The following is a 17,123-nucleotide window of genomic DNA, read 5'->3' on the forward strand; positions in this document are numbered from 1 at the left end:
ATTACTTTCAGAATAATCAATTAACATGAAATGTTTCCTGCTAGGAGGAAACCACAGTGCCGTCATTAACACATCAATACCTTCCTGTGGTCTAATCCACTCACAATTAACACATCACCCGTTTCCTCTGCATCTACTACGAACAGATCATTGTCATAAATTTGTTTATTACAGCAGATATAGTTGTGACATTATACATTTGCAGGACGTTCCTCCATTTGTCCAGCTACAGTTATTAAAGGAGATAATATAGCACTCCCAATATAGCATTAAACTCACACATGAACACAGATGCAGCAGTCTTCAGATATGACTGGGGGGTGGATGTGGGCAGGGAGGGTGATAACTGGTATTTCTCCACTTAAGTCTGCAGATTGATCCCTGTACTTTGCTTGTACACTAGAGACTCTACTTAAAGGTTCTTTAACCCAATTACATATACTTAATGTGAAGGAGGCATCTTGTAAGTGCTAGATGGCAGAGGCAGCATGTGAATGCTGCAGAATTAAATTAGCAATTAGGACTCAAATACATGAGGATGGAAAAAAATACACAACAAAAAATACAGAACAGGAAGCAAAAGAAAACATTTTATTACAAAATGGGAAAAAAATATTAATAACTTCAAGAACAGTAAGTGAGAAACGTAACGCATATATGGGGAACCTGCTTCCGTGATGCACAGAAATTGACAATATTTTATCTCCCCCGGTACCAACACATTTCCCTGCAGGACCAAACTGATTTGGGCAATGCAATCAGTTATTTTATGCAGCTGTATCTACTTGACAAGTTCACAGCAGTGGCTGTCTAGTCAGAGCCAGATTCATTGGAACTGGCAGGAGTACTGGCCATCTCTTCATCTGATCCCTGAAAATACAAAAAATTTTTTTTTTTTTTTAAGAAAGCAAATGCAGACAATGATCATGGATAAATAGATGTTGTCCTAGTTGTGAAATCTTACCTTCTTGCGCGTACTTTCATCAGAACTACTCTCATCACTGGACACAAACTCTTTGCTCTTAACTGTATTGGTCTTAACTGGTGTTCTAACAGGAGACGCTGGTTTTGCAGATTTCCTCTTCTCAGTCTTCACAGAGGTCTTCTCAGACTTGCCTGATGGCTTCTCCTTTTTAGTTTTCTTTTCCCTTAAAAGCAAAACAACCAGAACATAAATTTGTCATGCAAAAAGCGCAACTATCACTTTCCGAAAAGTCAGGTGGTCTCACTTTTTGGGGGCTTCAGATGATGCATTCTCATTGTATTCTTTCATTGCTTTCTCATAATCACGTTTGGCCTCCTCTGCTTTACGATCCCATTCCTAGAAAAGCAATAGCTTGATATGAAGGACAAGAAGACCTACACAACCTACATCCCTGACCAGCAACAGAGAACACAATACCGTTGAACCAGGTTGTAGTGAGAGAGTGTTCAGCATATAGAAAATACGTACTAAGCCTGTTTAACTTCCCCTCTCATCCAGTACTATATTATCCACTGTCCGTTGTGTCTTGAAAAAATAAACTTATATATGGTGGCTAGCTAGGCTTTAAGTGTTGGCAAACACTAATATTTAGTATAACATGACTCTATTCCTAGTGAATATTTCTTAGTTTTAATCAGGCGTGACAATACCAGATGATTGGAAATGTATCACAATTTTACTCACATAAAAAGATACCTGAAATTACAATGGTACAATCGAAACAATACAATAAATTAAATTTAAAAAGAAAAGAGGGGGAAATAAAAATAAATTGGAATGAAGTAGTAGTTGTTTAAAAACAATAGCCACGCCTCAATGGATTAGTGTGAAAGGGATGATGGAAAGTTATCACTTGTGGGAACAAGGTACGTGCACATTACCAAATGATGAATTCAAACCCTTTGTAGATGGAACAAAGATGGTGTCCTCACGATGGATACGGCTCTGTTGGTTGCCGCTGGGAGAAAAGATGTTATAACCGCTCACTGGTGTACTCTGTCCTCCTATTGGGGTGAGTGGGTGTCACTTGAGTCACCGGAGGGGTCCTTGGAGCGGTACACCAAATTTGTCGCCACTGAATTGAATATTGAATCCGGCTTCCGTGAACAGTTAGAAACTCACTGATACAGGTGATAGATGGTATCCTTTCGTCACCTGGAGGTCCTGTGCACGGTGTCCGCCGATGTGAATGAGGGGGTGCCAGTGGTGGAAAAGGCAATGTCCACAACAAATGAGTGTTCCACACACACTATCCAGAGGCTGGTTAATAGCACCTAACGCGTTTCACTGCATCCTGCAGCTTTATCAAAGGTGTTTTGACTGTGTACCTGGCTCAGGTATATATACCATACTTAATGAGGAAATCAATGACACCTGTAAGGTCCAATCATCGGTATAATTTCATAAATTTATGAATACATGCGGGGGCGGCGGGGGTGTCCAGTGCTATGAATATTTAATGAGCGCTCATTAAATATTCACTGCGCAGAATTTAGGACCCAGCTCATTGGCTGGGTCCTAAATACCGTTTCAGACCCGATTTTGATGCCAAAATACCGGGTCTGAAACGGGTAGGACCCTCCATTTTTACCGTTTTACAAAATCGGCTTTTGTAAAACGGTAAAGTGGTCCTGCACCTTTCAGACTGCACAGATTACCGTTTTAAAACGGTTAAAAATCGGCAAAATACCGGTTTTTAAGTGCGGTCTGAAAGGGGCATAACTGTGCATGGAAGCCTGATTCAATATTCAATTCAGTGGTGACAATTTGGTGTACCGCGCCAAGGACCCCTCCGGTGACACCCACTCACCCCAATAGGAGGACAGAGTACACCAGTGATCAGTTAGAACATCTTTTCCTCCAGCGGAAACCAACAGAGCCGTATCCATCGTGAGGACACCATCTTTGTTCCATCTACAAAGGGTTTGAATTCATCATTTGGTAATGTGCACGTACCTTGTTCCCACAAGTGATAACTTTCCATCATCCCTTTCACACTAATCCATTGAGGCGTGGCTATTGTTTTTAAACAACTACTACTTCATTCCAATTTATTTTTATTTCCCCCTCTTTTCTTTTTAAATTTAATTTATTGTATTGTTTCGATTGTAGCATTGTAATTTTAGGTATCTTTATGTAAGTAAAATTGTGATACATTTCCAATCATCTGGTATTGTCACTCATTTATAGCGCTGCTCGACTCGCCTTGTGCTTGTCCCTTCTTTCGGACTCTAAAACTACCATGCTCAAATGAAGTGAAGACAATAATCTTCATGGTTGCACCAGGGAAAGTAACGCCATCAACTGATTAAAAGGTGCGTACACACGGTGAGAATTCACTTTCTATTTGACCTTTATTAGATCTGGGTCTCGATCTGTGTCTGGATCTGGGTTAAGGTGCTCATACACAGTCAATGAACACCGTGCTTTTAGTATTAGACTGCATAGCATCTAGTACAAAAAGCATACAATGTGCTACAGCACCGTGCTTTTTGTACTAGATACAATGCAATCTAGTACTAAAAGCACGGGCTACCCAGACTTTATGTGCTGTGAGATGGGATGTGCGCATCTCATCGCACTGCCCTGTCGTTCCGTGTATGGGCACCTTAAGTTCGAGTGTTCAGATTTGATTTGACTAGATAGTACAGATCTGTACCTCAGTCTCGCCTGCCAAGACTATATCTATTTGATTTATACTACATGGGAGATCGCATTGGGATCGAATCTGCATCGAATGCAGAAAAAGCATTCGATGTCCATTCAATTTTCTATTAGATTTCGCTTCTGTATGCAAAAGCAAATAGAAAAATAGTGCATATCTCACTGTGTGTACCCTCTATAAGACTACACTAGCGGCTGGCCAAGATGTGCCAATCTGCTGGGGGTAGCAGTCTATTGCCCAAAGACACTCATTTGTTAAATCACACATGGGTGGAAGAGAAATCTTTCCTGTCTAGAAAAATTGTTGTTATTCGTTCTATGGAGTAAATTCCAGCTGGCCGACTGCTGCAACCTGGGTCATATTTATTAACTGCACAAACAAAGCTTGTGCTTTCAAGGTGTACACTTTTACCAAATTACCGGGTGAAGCAGTTCTATCTAATTTATTCAGTGTGAAAGGGCCGACCCTGCTCTTTACCAGGGTCAGCGACCCGGCATTTGCGACCCTGGTTGACCCTTGTACACTGACTAAATACTTGTGTAATAAAGCAATTTACCAGGTTGACATTTTTAACCTGGTAATTTGCTGCTCAGTGTGAAAGGGGGGCAAACTGCACCTGGCAAAATGACCCATGACACAAAATTCTAGGTAATTGCTGGGTCGCATGTCTGAAAGTGGTATTAGTGACCTCAGCGTGAACAGTGTGGCTCAGTGGGAAAGACAGTGCTCCATAGGAACGTGACTTTAGATTCACAAGCTTTCTGTGCAATAAACCCCTTGTCAGTATTCATATGCATGTGTAATATGTACTTTAAACAGGTGAACTTCATCTTTCTTAAAATATTTGGTATCAGTAGCTGCCACAGGCATACCAGCAGAGAAAATGCGAGAGATACACAATAGGGCTTATTGACGTAGGATTGCATAAGCAATTCAGTTAGCAGTTTCCCCCCGATGGATGGGATCGGTACATGTGCAGAACAGGTCCCGCGACTTCAGTGCAGAATACCGGATACCTCTAAGTGACCAGTATGCACCTCCTCCTGTATTTACATTGCCAAGGATCGCATATTCTAACTGCTGCGAGTAGCTTGGCATCTGCAAGCTTTACTAATTCAGGCCCTAAATCCCAACACAGGCCTCTTACTTCTTTCTTGTCCTTGGTCATGCCCTTCCAGATCTCTCCAGCTTTCTTAGACAGGTCGATAATGCTGATCCCTGGATTCTCACTTTTTATCTTCTCACGACTTGCATTCAGCCACAACATGTATGCAGACATAGGACGTTTTGGAGCAGCTGGGTCTTTTGCTTTTTTACCCTGAATGAGAAATGAAATCGCTTAGAATATTGATACATTATTCGGTACTTATGTAATATCTGGGCTCCTGGTTTTCCTATGAGACCGTGTCCGCTCGCCACGCTTCGGGCACGGTGGCTCGCTGCGCTCGCCACACTATATAAAATCAACTCCATGCGTAGTTGGATAGTAGGGGTATGAAAAAATGGGGTGCATTTAACATGGGAGTCCAGATAATACATAAGTACCCATTATTCATTAAGTTTCATTACTTGATTTTCAACAAACCAACTAAAACAAATAGTTAATGTGTCCTTTCATAATTACCCAATGAGCCCCCTCCTCCCAAGACACATATACCCCATTCATATTTGGCTCATTACCTCCTTTGCTTTCTTGCGTGGTTTCCGCTCTCTAACAACTTTAGCTTTCTTGGCTTTCTTCTTTTTCTCTTTTTCACCATCGTCATCATCGCTACCAGCACTGGAGGAGCTGTTAGAGGGGTTACTGTCAAATCTGCAGGGAGGATGAATGGAAGTTTAGCGGAGATAGAAAACGAAGTCAAAGCACAACACATCTTCCGGGTGTGAAGCTGAACAATTTTAAAGATTGATCAAATACTTACTCTTCGGCTACTTCATCTTCCTCTTCTCCAGGATTAAACGACTCATCTAGAACAAATGACAGTATGTTCAACAGACCACTCATTGTTCCATGCAGCATCATTCTCCAATGTAATATTTTGTTTTTCATACTTTTTTCCTACTATTGGTACTACGCATCTTTATTTGTGGCTTAAAAAAATACCAGTATATTAAAAAGTCAAACAAATATTATTTTTGAGAATGTTTAAGTTTTTAAAATATAAAAAAATTATACATAACGGCAGTGCTATCAGATAAGGTCACCTGATAGTATATAGATTTCAACTCACCACCACCTGTGTATTTGGATTTCCTTTGATGCCTTCCCTCTCATATAATTTACAAAAAAGTGAGCTGAAATTAATAGTCTAGAACACAGATTCTCAAAGTCGGTCCTCAGGACCCCACACGGTGCATGTTTTCCAGGTCACCTCATAGAATCGAGTGAAATAATTAGCTCCACCTGTGGCTCTTTTAACGTGTCCGTCAGTAATGAGTGCACCTGTCGGGAGACCTGGAATACATGAACTGTGTGGGGTCCTGAGGACCGAGTTTGAGAACCACTTTAGAATAACTGTATCCTTCTAGTAATATCCAAGCAAATAGTGTGTACAGTATTACAATAAAATAAACACATTCACTTTAAAGGACTGAATGTACTTATGACTGCGTGTGAGCATATACATTCGTTTTGAAAGAACAGCGTTTAAGAGTCTAAACTGTATCTAAAAATATAATGGCATAGTTAACTCGTTCTCACCAGTTTCATCGCCAGAGTCATCACTATCTGCATTCTCCCGAATTTTTCCTTCCTCTTTCATTCTTTCCAGATAAGCATCATGCTGCTGGTCGTCATCAGAATCTGCATAGTCATCATATGGCTTCTTCATACCCTGCGCAGAGAATGCGTTCGTTATAACGTGCTTTTATTTCTGTAATCATGGTTACTATCTGCTGGTTGAGAATCAGTGCGAATGGTTTGTCAGAAGATATTTATGTGGTAGTGTAGCAGACATCACAAAGGCACGCAAATACTGGATTATATTAAAGGACATGCAAGAAGGTTAAACCACACCTTTAAATAGCAATTGTCCATACATGTTAAACACTTCTTGCATAGAAAATAAACATGTTGATCTTCTACCCATGTCTCTGAGACACTGCTTATAGTAACGGGTGCCGGATGACTGACTGTCAGTCGGGATTCCGACAGTCATTACACCGAGGTCGGAATCCCGACTGCTAAAGCCCGACAGTCGAGCAACAGCTATTGTCCCTCGTGGGGGTCCACAACCCCCAAAGAGGGAGAATAAAATAGGTGGCGAGCGTAGTCAGCCCCCCCCCCGGACTGGATTCCGACGTCGGGCTAATGACTGTCAGTGTGTTATACCTTCCTCTTTGAGGACACTACTAGTGAAGCATTAGTGTTTAGAAAATAATCTTTATATAAGGATGAACCATGAGCTACCTGTTTAATATAAACCCTGTGCTGCCGCAACTTGGAAGAGCTTACAGTTCAATACTAGGGGCAGTAAAAATTATAAAGGTTTACATAGCAGGCACACCTGAGCAATTACAAAACAAACATACAAAAATTCTGCATCTTCGTCAGTTAGCACTTGCCAAATGTAGCCAAATAAAATAACATAGTTACATAGTAGGTAAGGCTGAAAAAAGACTTGCGTCCATCTAGTTCAACCTGGTATAGATATCCATTGCTGATTTGGTAGGTTCTGGTATTTTACAGACAAATTATATTTCTTATTTGTACCCATGGATGTTTTTCTCCAGTAAATGTTTGTCCAACTTTGCCTTGAACACATTTAATGAGCCAGCCGTTACCACCTCTCTGGGAAGAGAGTTCCAGAGTTTGACTGTTCTGAACGTAAAGAAATTCTTTCTACTAGCTGAATGAAATCTTTTTTTTTTCTAATCTATACTCATGCCCTCGCGTCCTAGATTCCTTTCTAGTAGAAACCTATAGCAAATAAACCGGATTCTATCTAAATACGCAATGATTAATGCGATCCATACATCAGGGCCCTCTTCTCTCATGTGTTTTTCCTTTTACTTAACCATCTTCGATTGCACCAAATCCTGTGGGTTTCTGACACAATGATCCTTATTTCAGTATTGTCTACTGATGCAGCTATGTTTATGTTCCCTGTACTTGTCCTCTACTGTATACAACTACAAGGCACTGTTTCCTGGTTGACTTACTCGTTTATATACTCTAATGTGGGGCTGCAGATCACTTGTGGCGTTATCAATAAAAGGATAATAAGCTACTTCTATATTTAGTGAGGAAAAAGAATAGCCAGTGTTCCACTTAAGGAATTTATACACTAAGTATATCAGGCATAGCAGAAAATTAGTTTTCAGATAAAAGATTAATTAATAAAGATTAATTAGTAGAAAAACAATTAATAACCACAGCTACAAATAACATTTTCTAGTGCTGCTCCCACAAGAATTTAAAAAAATTCAGCAAGAAGCAAAATAGTAATTTAAGAGAGCGCACTGAATTGATACAATTATTTGATAAAATAACACATATAAAAACAAACACATAAATACCAATAGTAATTATAAAAGACAACAATTGATGTGTCCAGCATCAGGCACAGTCCACGCAGGCTGTCTGCTCCTGGCGTAGGCTCTAACTCCAACAGAGCCGCGCCGGTTGTAGCGGACTCACATATATCGTCCCCGCATTACAGCTCATCTTGCCTATGCTATCTCACCCCCAGAGCGGAGGCCGGTAATTATATTCAAAGGAAACGGTCCCTGTCAATTAACATCTTTTAAAAGTGCAAGAATTTAATTAAACTATTGCTGCTAAGGAGTCTATCTATATAAAAATTGTTACATAGAAACATAGAATTTGACGGCAGATAAGAACCACTTGGCCCATCTAGTCTGCCCCTTTTTTTAAACATGTTACCTCAAACCATATTTGATCCTTTTTTTTTGTAAGGATATCAATATGCCTATCCCAAGCATGTTTAAATTGTACTACTGTATTTGCGTCTACCACCTCTGTTGGGAGGCTATTCCACTTATCTACTACTCTTTCTGTGAAAAAATTCTTCCTCACATTTCCCCTGAATCTTCCTCCCTCTAGTTTCAGTGTATGTCCTCGTGTTCTGTTGCTCCTCTTCCTGTGAAGAATGTCTCCCACCTGTACCTTGTTAAAGCCCTTGATATATTTGAAAGTTTCTATCATGTCCCCCCTTTCCCTTCTCTGCTCTAAAGCATACATATTAAGATATTTTAGTCTTTCCTGGTACGTTTTGTGATGTAGGCCATGCACCATTTTAGTTGTTCTTCTTTGTACAGTCTCTAATGTATTTATATCCTTCTGGAGATATGGCCTCCAGAACTGAACAATACTCTAGGTGAGGTCGTACCAATGACCTATACAGTGGCATTATTACTTCTTTCTTTCTACTGCTGATACCTCTCCCTATGCAACCAAGCATCTGACTTGCCTTCTTCATTGCTTTGTTACATTGCCTACCTGCTTTTAAGTCCCCTGAAATAGTGACACCTAGATCCCTCTCTCTCTTCCTCAGTAGTTTCCATTATAGTGCCATTTATACTATATTGAGTCTTTGGATTTCTGAGACCCAAGTGCATGATTTTGCATTTTTTGGCATTAAACTGTAGTTGCCATTCTCTTGACCATTTCTCTAATCTGCCTAGATCCTCAATCATTTGTTTTACCCCTCCTGGTGTGTCTACCCTGTTGCATACCTTTGTGTCATCTGTAAAAAGGCACATTTTACCCTCAATTCCATTTGCAATATCACCAATAAAGATATTAAAAAGCACCGGTCCAAGTACAGATCCCTGGGGTACTCCACTTGTAACCTTTCCCTCTTTCTTTGGTCATTGTTCTATACACATGTAAAGTTTTGGACATTAATTTATATTTAAAAGCTCCCCACCATTAAAGAGACAGTGTCCAAAAAACAGAGGGTAGAGCTGAATAAGAAAAAGCATATGAAACGGAGAGGGTATACTGTGCCTGATGCTGGACACATCAATAGTTGTATTTTACTATTGGTATTTATGTGTATGTTTTTATATGTATTATTTTATTAAATAATTGTTGTCTCAATTCAGTGCGCTTTCCACTTAGCTTGAAAGCAGACTGATATAGGACAGTTTCCAGGATAAAAATGTACAACAAAGCACCAGCATGCCTTCTGATAAACAATTTCAATGCTGTGAAGCCAAAAAATGCTGATCATTAGGAGGACCACTATAGGTGATGAAATGAGTCTTAAAACAAACCTCTGAAAGAGACTAAAGGCCTATACACACTGGGCGACTGAGCTGAAAGCCGTAAGGCTGTACGGATGATGTAATGGTTAGCATTTCTGCCTCACAGCGCTGAGGTCATGGGTTCCACCATGGCTCTAACTGTGTGGAGTTTGTGCATTCTCCCCGTACTTGGGTGGGTTACCTCCGGGCACTCCGGTTTCCCCCCACGATCCAAAAATATACTGGTAGGCTAATTGTCTCCCAGCAAAATTAACCCCAGTGTGTGTACTTGTATATGTGGTAGGGAATATAGATTGTAAGCTCCACTGGGGCAGGGACTGATGTGAATGTTCAAATATTCTCTAAAGTGCTGTGGAAAATGTATGCGCTATATAAGAAGCTGTTAAAAAAGCCGCTCAGTTTACTCGTTTGAGCGGCTAGCCACTTGAAAGCCGCACAGTGTGTACAGGTGAGCTCTGATGCGTGCTCCCGTATCATCACTGGCCCGGCCGCTCATAAGCTGGTATTACATTAGGTGTGCGCCTCTCCCGAGACAGGTAGCGCCAATAATAATATCACCTGTGCTGAAGCCTGGATATAACTAAAACCTGCACTGTTGGTGTGCCTTGAGGACCGTGGTTGGGAATGCCTGATCTAGAACATTGAATGGTTTTGTTTAGTTACGTCACTTACCCCCTCGCTCAGAACATGCAGTCTTTGACTCAAGACTGCATGTACAGAAGACAGTGGGAATTGGTAATGATCCATGGGAGCACTCATCATTAAAGATATAGTGCGTAGACACTAAACGATATGCACAATAATAGCACTACTGATATTGATGCATTGTGCACATTGTTAAAAAAAAAATATCTCAATGTGTAGGGTTCAGGAGCAGAAATAATGGACTAATCTACATGCCTTTTATGGTAAGCAAGGATGCCAAATTGCTGAGTGTCCTGTTTTCATCAGTGACCAGCGACGGCGCTGATGAAAACAGAGTCACTGCAGAAGAAAGCCGCTGGTCGCAGAAACATGCTCCTCCGACCAGCAACCAGTACTGGGCTGGTCGTGGGAATGCACTCCTAGCGACCACCGCCCAGTGTTTTTGGGGCTTTACTGTATGCGGAAACTTAGCAACATAAAAGCAAATATCTAAGCAGATGTACTGTAAACAGGTCCCGGATCACTGCAACCATGCAATACACACAAGGATATGCATGCATCCTTAAGCACTCTAACAGCTTCACTAAGCATTATTGGATCACACCCATAACACACTTTGCCATCTCTAAGCTTAAAATGAAACCTTAACAATGCTTTCTGCTTAATTTACAATAATGTTGTTTAATCTAATAATGCGGTCTGTAATAATCTATTGACAACCAGACTGTGCTTTATGGAAGCAGATGGTGTGAGATCATGCTATGGGAGTTGTTCAAACAATCACATTAATGGTAGCATGGAAAAACAAAAAGTCCTAGATTTGTCTGTTTTCAGGTAATGGCAAACTAACAGCAGTGGAACTACCAGCGGTGCATCCAATGCAATGCACCAGGGCCAGCAGCAAACGATATAAACTGTACTAATAATACGTCTGTTAGTAGGCCAGTCGCTGCAGGGCCATAACCAAGTAGGGGGCAGTGCAAACGGAGGATAGAAGCTGACAGGTCTCCTCCCCTTATGGAGCAGCTATTGCAGGATCAGGCATGCCCCCCAACAGTTTGCAGTTCAAATCCCGGCGTTCAAAATCCCGAACGCCGAAATCCAGACACTTTCTCCCTCCGTGGGTGTCCACGACACCCATAGAGGGAGAATAAATTAGTGTGCCGAGCTTAGCGAGGCACCGGGCCCGCTGCGTGGAGGGGGGGGGGGGGGGGGGGGAGTTTGTCGGGATTTTGGCGCCGGGATTTCATATAAATCCCCCCTTCCTCCCCTCTACCCTGTTCCCTCACTTCCATAGGATACAAGCCTGTTCCCTTCATTACACATTGCCCTTCTCTTCCATAATGTCCATAGGACCAGGTATGCCACCAAGTCTCATGAAACTCTCTGAAATGCAGGAGTCAGTAGGAAAGTACAGATAATTGCTGAACTTATATTTATGGTAATATAAAACATGACCAAACACAAACTGTAGTTCTGCACAGAGTTCACATACATAAAAATATGTAGTCTACAATTCAGCTCATTGTATATCAGCTGATGAGATAGATTCAAACATAATGAGCAGGTGCCTTAGGGTCTGGTATGATTTGTCGTCTGTGTCGATTAATTTTACCTGTCATTTAGATCTGCATACTGTCATTTTTGGATATTATTTTTAAAGCTAGTAATCAGCTCCTCCTCCACTTACCCCACCCATGGCAGCCCGCTTTCAGTTTTAGTTAGCAAGCCCAAGGCAGGAGCAAGGAAGGAAGGAAGTGGTTACACAAAACAGGCCAGTCCCACAGGGACATACACACCAGTCCACACAATCGTTGGACCGTGACAATGCAACTTAGAAATAGAAAATTTAAGCATGTGCGTCAGGAAAGGGATCCCATTTGTCTCCTATGGATCTCGAAGAAAGATTTAACAGGTAAGACAAATCTCCTGTTATTCTTCGCTCCATAGGAGACACATGGCTGATACGGAGACGTCCTAAAGTAGCACCCTAAGGGTGGGGCTGTGCTGATAAAGCTCTGCCTGAAGGCAGAGCCATGAGGAAGCAAAAGTATCAAATGCTTAACACAAACACATATGAGCAGACTACCAAGTTACCGCTGTGCAAATCTGTTCTGCCCTAGCACCACCCTGAACAGTCCATGAGACACCTACATACCAGGAAGAAGCTCTCAACCCAGCTGGAACTGGGAGAAAAATGATTCCATATAAACCTGCCAACTGACAGAGTGAAGCCAGCAAGCAATAGGTCAGTTGCAGGCCAAATATACCACACACAACAAAAGGGCAGCCGCCTTACGGAATGCCCTGGTACACCTGACATATATGGACCGTATGAGCCTCAGAAAGACCACTTGAAGAGAATCTAGACCCCTGTGAAGGTCGGAACAAGCAGCTCTTATGCTGATGTGAGATCCACACCACAGGGCAGATAACTATCCAAACCCTAGGCACCACATATAGCATGTTGTAGCTTGAAACACAGAACAGGCTGGCATATCAACCTTGAAACTTGAATCGTAGTCTACTTGAGACTACTGAGAAAGCTGAAAATCTCCGATGTGGCCTCCCGCCAAACAGCGGAGACCCACCAAGGAAGAGCTCCCAGTGTGGAGTGCCCAAGTGCAGCTGCTCACTCACTGAGGAAAACTTGTCTGAGGACTTAAAGCAACTATTGCTGAGTACCACAACAGCACCCCCAACTGACCACATAGAAATATGTGCTTAATAAAGATTCTCAATCTTCCTGGCAGCTGGATCACGGAGAGGCCATGAAGGAATTGGGAGAGTAGACGTTCACACCAAGTGAAAAACCACACATATAAACATTGGGGGAGGAGTCTCCCATAGCCACATTTTCTAAAAAGAGCGAGAAAAGAGTGGGAAGGCGTATTGGCAGAGCAAATATGTGGTTAGGAGTCTTCCTGGTGACTATCAGACCCAGGAAAACAGATATTAGCCCTTATCTTCTCTGAAGCAAGGGCCCTGTGACACAAGCCAACCTGCACCTGGATCCTGAGGGGACAAACCAGCAGTACATGCTGTACGTGAAAGTAATGCTAGAGTTATTTGATTTCAGTTCAGGGTAAATACTGGCTGCTTCTTGACACTGCAATTTAGATTTCGAACACACCTCAACCAAATCTCTATGCACATGTAACATTTGCCCTACCTGCAGTGCACCGTTTCAGCAGCTGCACAATGGGTATTTGTGACTGGTTGCCTTAAATGCAACCATATCAAGGAAAGCCCAGCCTGGTGTGGTCACATCTGTTGCCACAATGACCGGTAAGTGGTTAAAGTAGTTTTAAAATGGTAGTTTATTGTACACTACAATAGAACATTGAGTGGTGATGTCCATGTCTTCAATGAGGGCGTAGAACCATATAATTGTTGCATACAAACAGTCACTTGCCAATAGTGATGGTGGAGATTGAGGACTTTCCGAAACAGCCCTTAATACCCCTGTTGACAGCTTTTAATCTAACATCTTCCATTTGTTACTGAAGTGACAAACTTCATGCATGTAATAGGGTTATGTTAACAAACACACAGCAAATATATAACCTGAACCTGGAACAGAAATTGCTGACCTGCGACTTCTGACATAAAGAAAACATAGTGAGAAAGAAGTACAAATCTCATACGCAGAAATATATAGGAAGGAAAAAACAGAAGAAGTCATCATTAACAGCTCTTACCTCTTTCAGGCCTCTATTTTTGATGTTCAGTTTCTTGGCATTCACAAAGTCAAAGAGCTTCCCGTATTCCTCCCTGGCAGAGACAGAATACAGCTTAGAGCACAAAAGAACAGGAAAAAAAATGCTCTCACTTTTAGCAAACATTAACTACTCATTGTATTTCACGATGTGTTGGGTGTTTTTTGAAGCGGAGTTTGGTTATGTGTTGGTTCAGAATGGCTTTATTGGTCTACTTCCCCAGCTGCATGTAAAAGGTGGCCATGCACTTGTGGGACTTCGAGGGGAGAAGTTACATGCAATCCCCACTTGATCCACCTGGGATCCTCCTAGGCAGCAATACCGCATACGACACATTGTATGCAAAATGAAGGCATACGATTCGGCTCTGATACAATGCACATCCCATCAGACCAGATGTCAATCACATGCGATTTGGATGCTTTTCATGAAAATTATCACTATAATAAAATGAAGTGTGAGCAAATCCCATGTAAATCGCTTTAGTGTATGGACACCTTGACAGTCAGAAATGAAGTCTCCACAACAGCAAACATACGTGCTCCCAGTAGTCAAGACTGACACCAGCATGCCAATGCAGAGGATCCCGACAGAGGCTTTTAAGTACCTTAACCCTCTCCTCCTAACAGTCCCTGCTTGCAGCCTAACCTTAACCCTACCACATCCCCCAGCTTAACCCTGACTGTCACTGCAAGTGCCTAGCCCTCCTACCTATCAAACCCCTCCACCACCATAATGCTGCAAGACCCCACATACCCAGGATCGGGGATTAGCAGCTGTACCTAAGAATAAGCCATCACCATTACTGAAGAGGCACCAAAGACAGCCTCTACTTCTCTTGTAAAGGACAAAACAGGGCATTTGAACACATATCCAAACTTCACACCAATAAAATTTAAGGAGAGAAAGCCACAGAACAGAATAAGGGGATTCAAAGTGAGCACATTGCAGAATTGAAGATAAAATAAGAACGAAAGCCAAAATTACAATACTGCAAGCTCAATTTAAAAACTCAATCAGGATGCAGCCCAATCTGGCACAGTTAAAAACACAACAGAAGGCACAAACCTGCACCTTGTGGAAGGCAAATTTGGAAGCTTCTTGTGGATAAATTCCTATGGATTGACAAAAGAGGGATTCTTTGCCCGGAGCATGGTCTGAGAAACAGGGTCAACCAAGCCCTTTTGATGGAGATAATCTCATACTGTGCCACTATGTATTTCTCTGCTGAAATATAGATCAGACTGTGCTAGAAGCACCACAGCAGAGGGGGACACTCCAGACAGTAAAGAGGCACTTCATAGGATTCTGAAAGGTGCAGGTGCTAGAATGAACACTCTAGCTGAACATTTATTGGTAATGTAAACTCCTAAGAGGACTATAGAATATATATCCAGGATATCGTGTAGATAAAAACCTCCCTCTGTAATGAGAACCAGTAACTAATTGCGGTACTCTTTACCTAGAAGGGCGCCCATCGCGGGCATCGCATGCACTAAAAAAAAAAAATCGCATGCGATGCGACCGACGCGATTTCCCACAGGGAACAATGTTAAATGTCCCAATTGACCCGATTTTCCATAGGGAACAATGTTAAATGGCCCACAGAGGCCAAATAGGCACCCTGAAGTGTGAAATGGCCCCCCCAATTGTTAACGCCACCCCACGATCAACGTCAAACCGAAGCGTGACGAGCGCAGCGAGCCCGCGAGGGGCGGCGGTACGCGTCCGCCGACCTTTTCATACCCCCACTATCCATGTCGGCGTGGAGTTAATAGAAAGTGTGGCGCTCGCCACGCTTCGGGTTGACGTTGATCGTGGGGTGGCGTTAACAATTGTGGGGGCCATTTCACACTTCAGGGTGCCTATTTGGCCTCTGTGGGCCATTTAACATTGTTCCCTATGGAAAATCGGGTCAATTGGGACATTTAACATTGTTCCCTATGGAAAATCGGGTCAAATGGGACATTTAACATTGTTCCCTATGGAAAATCGGGTCAATTGGGACATTTAACATTGTTCCCTATGGGAAATCGCGGTAATCGCGTCGGTCGACAGAGGCCAGAAATTCCCCTTTTTCCAGGGAGGCAATCACTGACCTGAGCGACTCCATTTTGAATTTGAACACCTGCAGGAAGGGGTTCAGCGATTTCAGATTCAAAATGGGCCTCACTGAGCCGTCCGGCTTGGGGACAAGGAACAGGTTTGAATAGTAACCCTGGCCTTGCTCCTGTTTTGGTACAGGTATGATCACCCTGGACAGGAGGAGCTTGTGGACTGCTCCCTGAAGAAGCAACTGATCCTCCACTGAGGCTGGGAGGGCCGACTTGAAGTAGCGACGAGGAGGAGGCCCGGCAAACTCCAGCCTGTAACCTAGCGAAATAAGACTTCTGGCCTAGGGATCTAGGCACGAGGCGTCCCACACCTTGCTGAAGTGTAGCTGCCGGGCCCCCACCTCGAGTCCCGTAGTGGGTTCACCATGTCATGCTGCCGGCTTGGAAGCGGCAGGGACGGTGGAACGGTCCTGATTTGAGGAGTTCGGCTTCCTGAACTTCCCTCTAGTGCCTCGGAACTTGGACCCACGAAAGGACTGCTGGGAGGGTCCTGTGAAGCGGCGTTTTTCTGGAGTGGGTGCCGATGGGAGGAAGGTGGATTTCCCTGCCGTAGCCTTAGAAATCCAGTCGTCCAGCTCACTACCAAAGAGCCTCTCCCCTGTGAAAGGTATGCCTTCCACACTCTTTTTTGGAATCCACATCAGCCACCCACTGGCGCAACCACAAGGCCCGCCTAGCCGACACGGCCATTGCAGAATTCCGCGCATTTATAGCGCCCAATTCCTTCTGTGCCTCACAAAGCACCCGTGTCGTGTCCTGAATGT

At 42.8% G+C, this 17,123-nt stretch overlaps 1 protein-coding gene across 1 annotated transcript in view; it reads right to left on the reverse strand.

Annotated features, from left to right (window-relative positions):
* Window positions 1–570: 570 nt before the first annotated feature.
* Window positions 571–17,123, reverse strand: part of SSRP1 (structure specific recognition protein 1) — a 58,997-nt gene continuing 42,444 nt past the window's right edge. Inside the window, exons 9-16 of the mRNA XM_083146108.1 lie at window positions 14,228–14,300; window positions 6,352–6,484; window positions 5,573–5,618; window positions 5,331–5,463; window positions 4,798–4,968; window positions 1,230–1,321; window positions 965–1,148; window positions 571–870 (exon numbers count right to left, since the gene is read on the reverse strand). Of these exons, the coding sequence (XP_083002234.1) occupies window positions 811–870; window positions 965–1,148; window positions 1,230–1,321; window positions 4,798–4,968; window positions 5,331–5,463; window positions 5,573–5,618; window positions 6,352–6,484; window positions 14,228–14,300 (892 nt within the window). The 3' untranslated portion in view covers window positions 571–810. The remainder of the gene's footprint in view (window positions 871–964; window positions 1,149–1,229; window positions 1,322–4,797; window positions 4,969–5,330; window positions 5,464–5,572; window positions 5,619–6,351; window positions 6,485–14,227; window positions 14,301–17,123) is intronic.

The sequence above is a fragment of the Crinia signifera genome, chromosome 6 (genome assembly GCF_055691185.1).
Source record: "Crinia signifera chromosome 6, ASM5569118v1, whole genome shotgun sequence".
Taxonomy (NCBI): domain Eukaryota; kingdom Metazoa; phylum Chordata; class Amphibia; order Anura; family Myobatrachidae; genus Crinia; species Crinia signifera.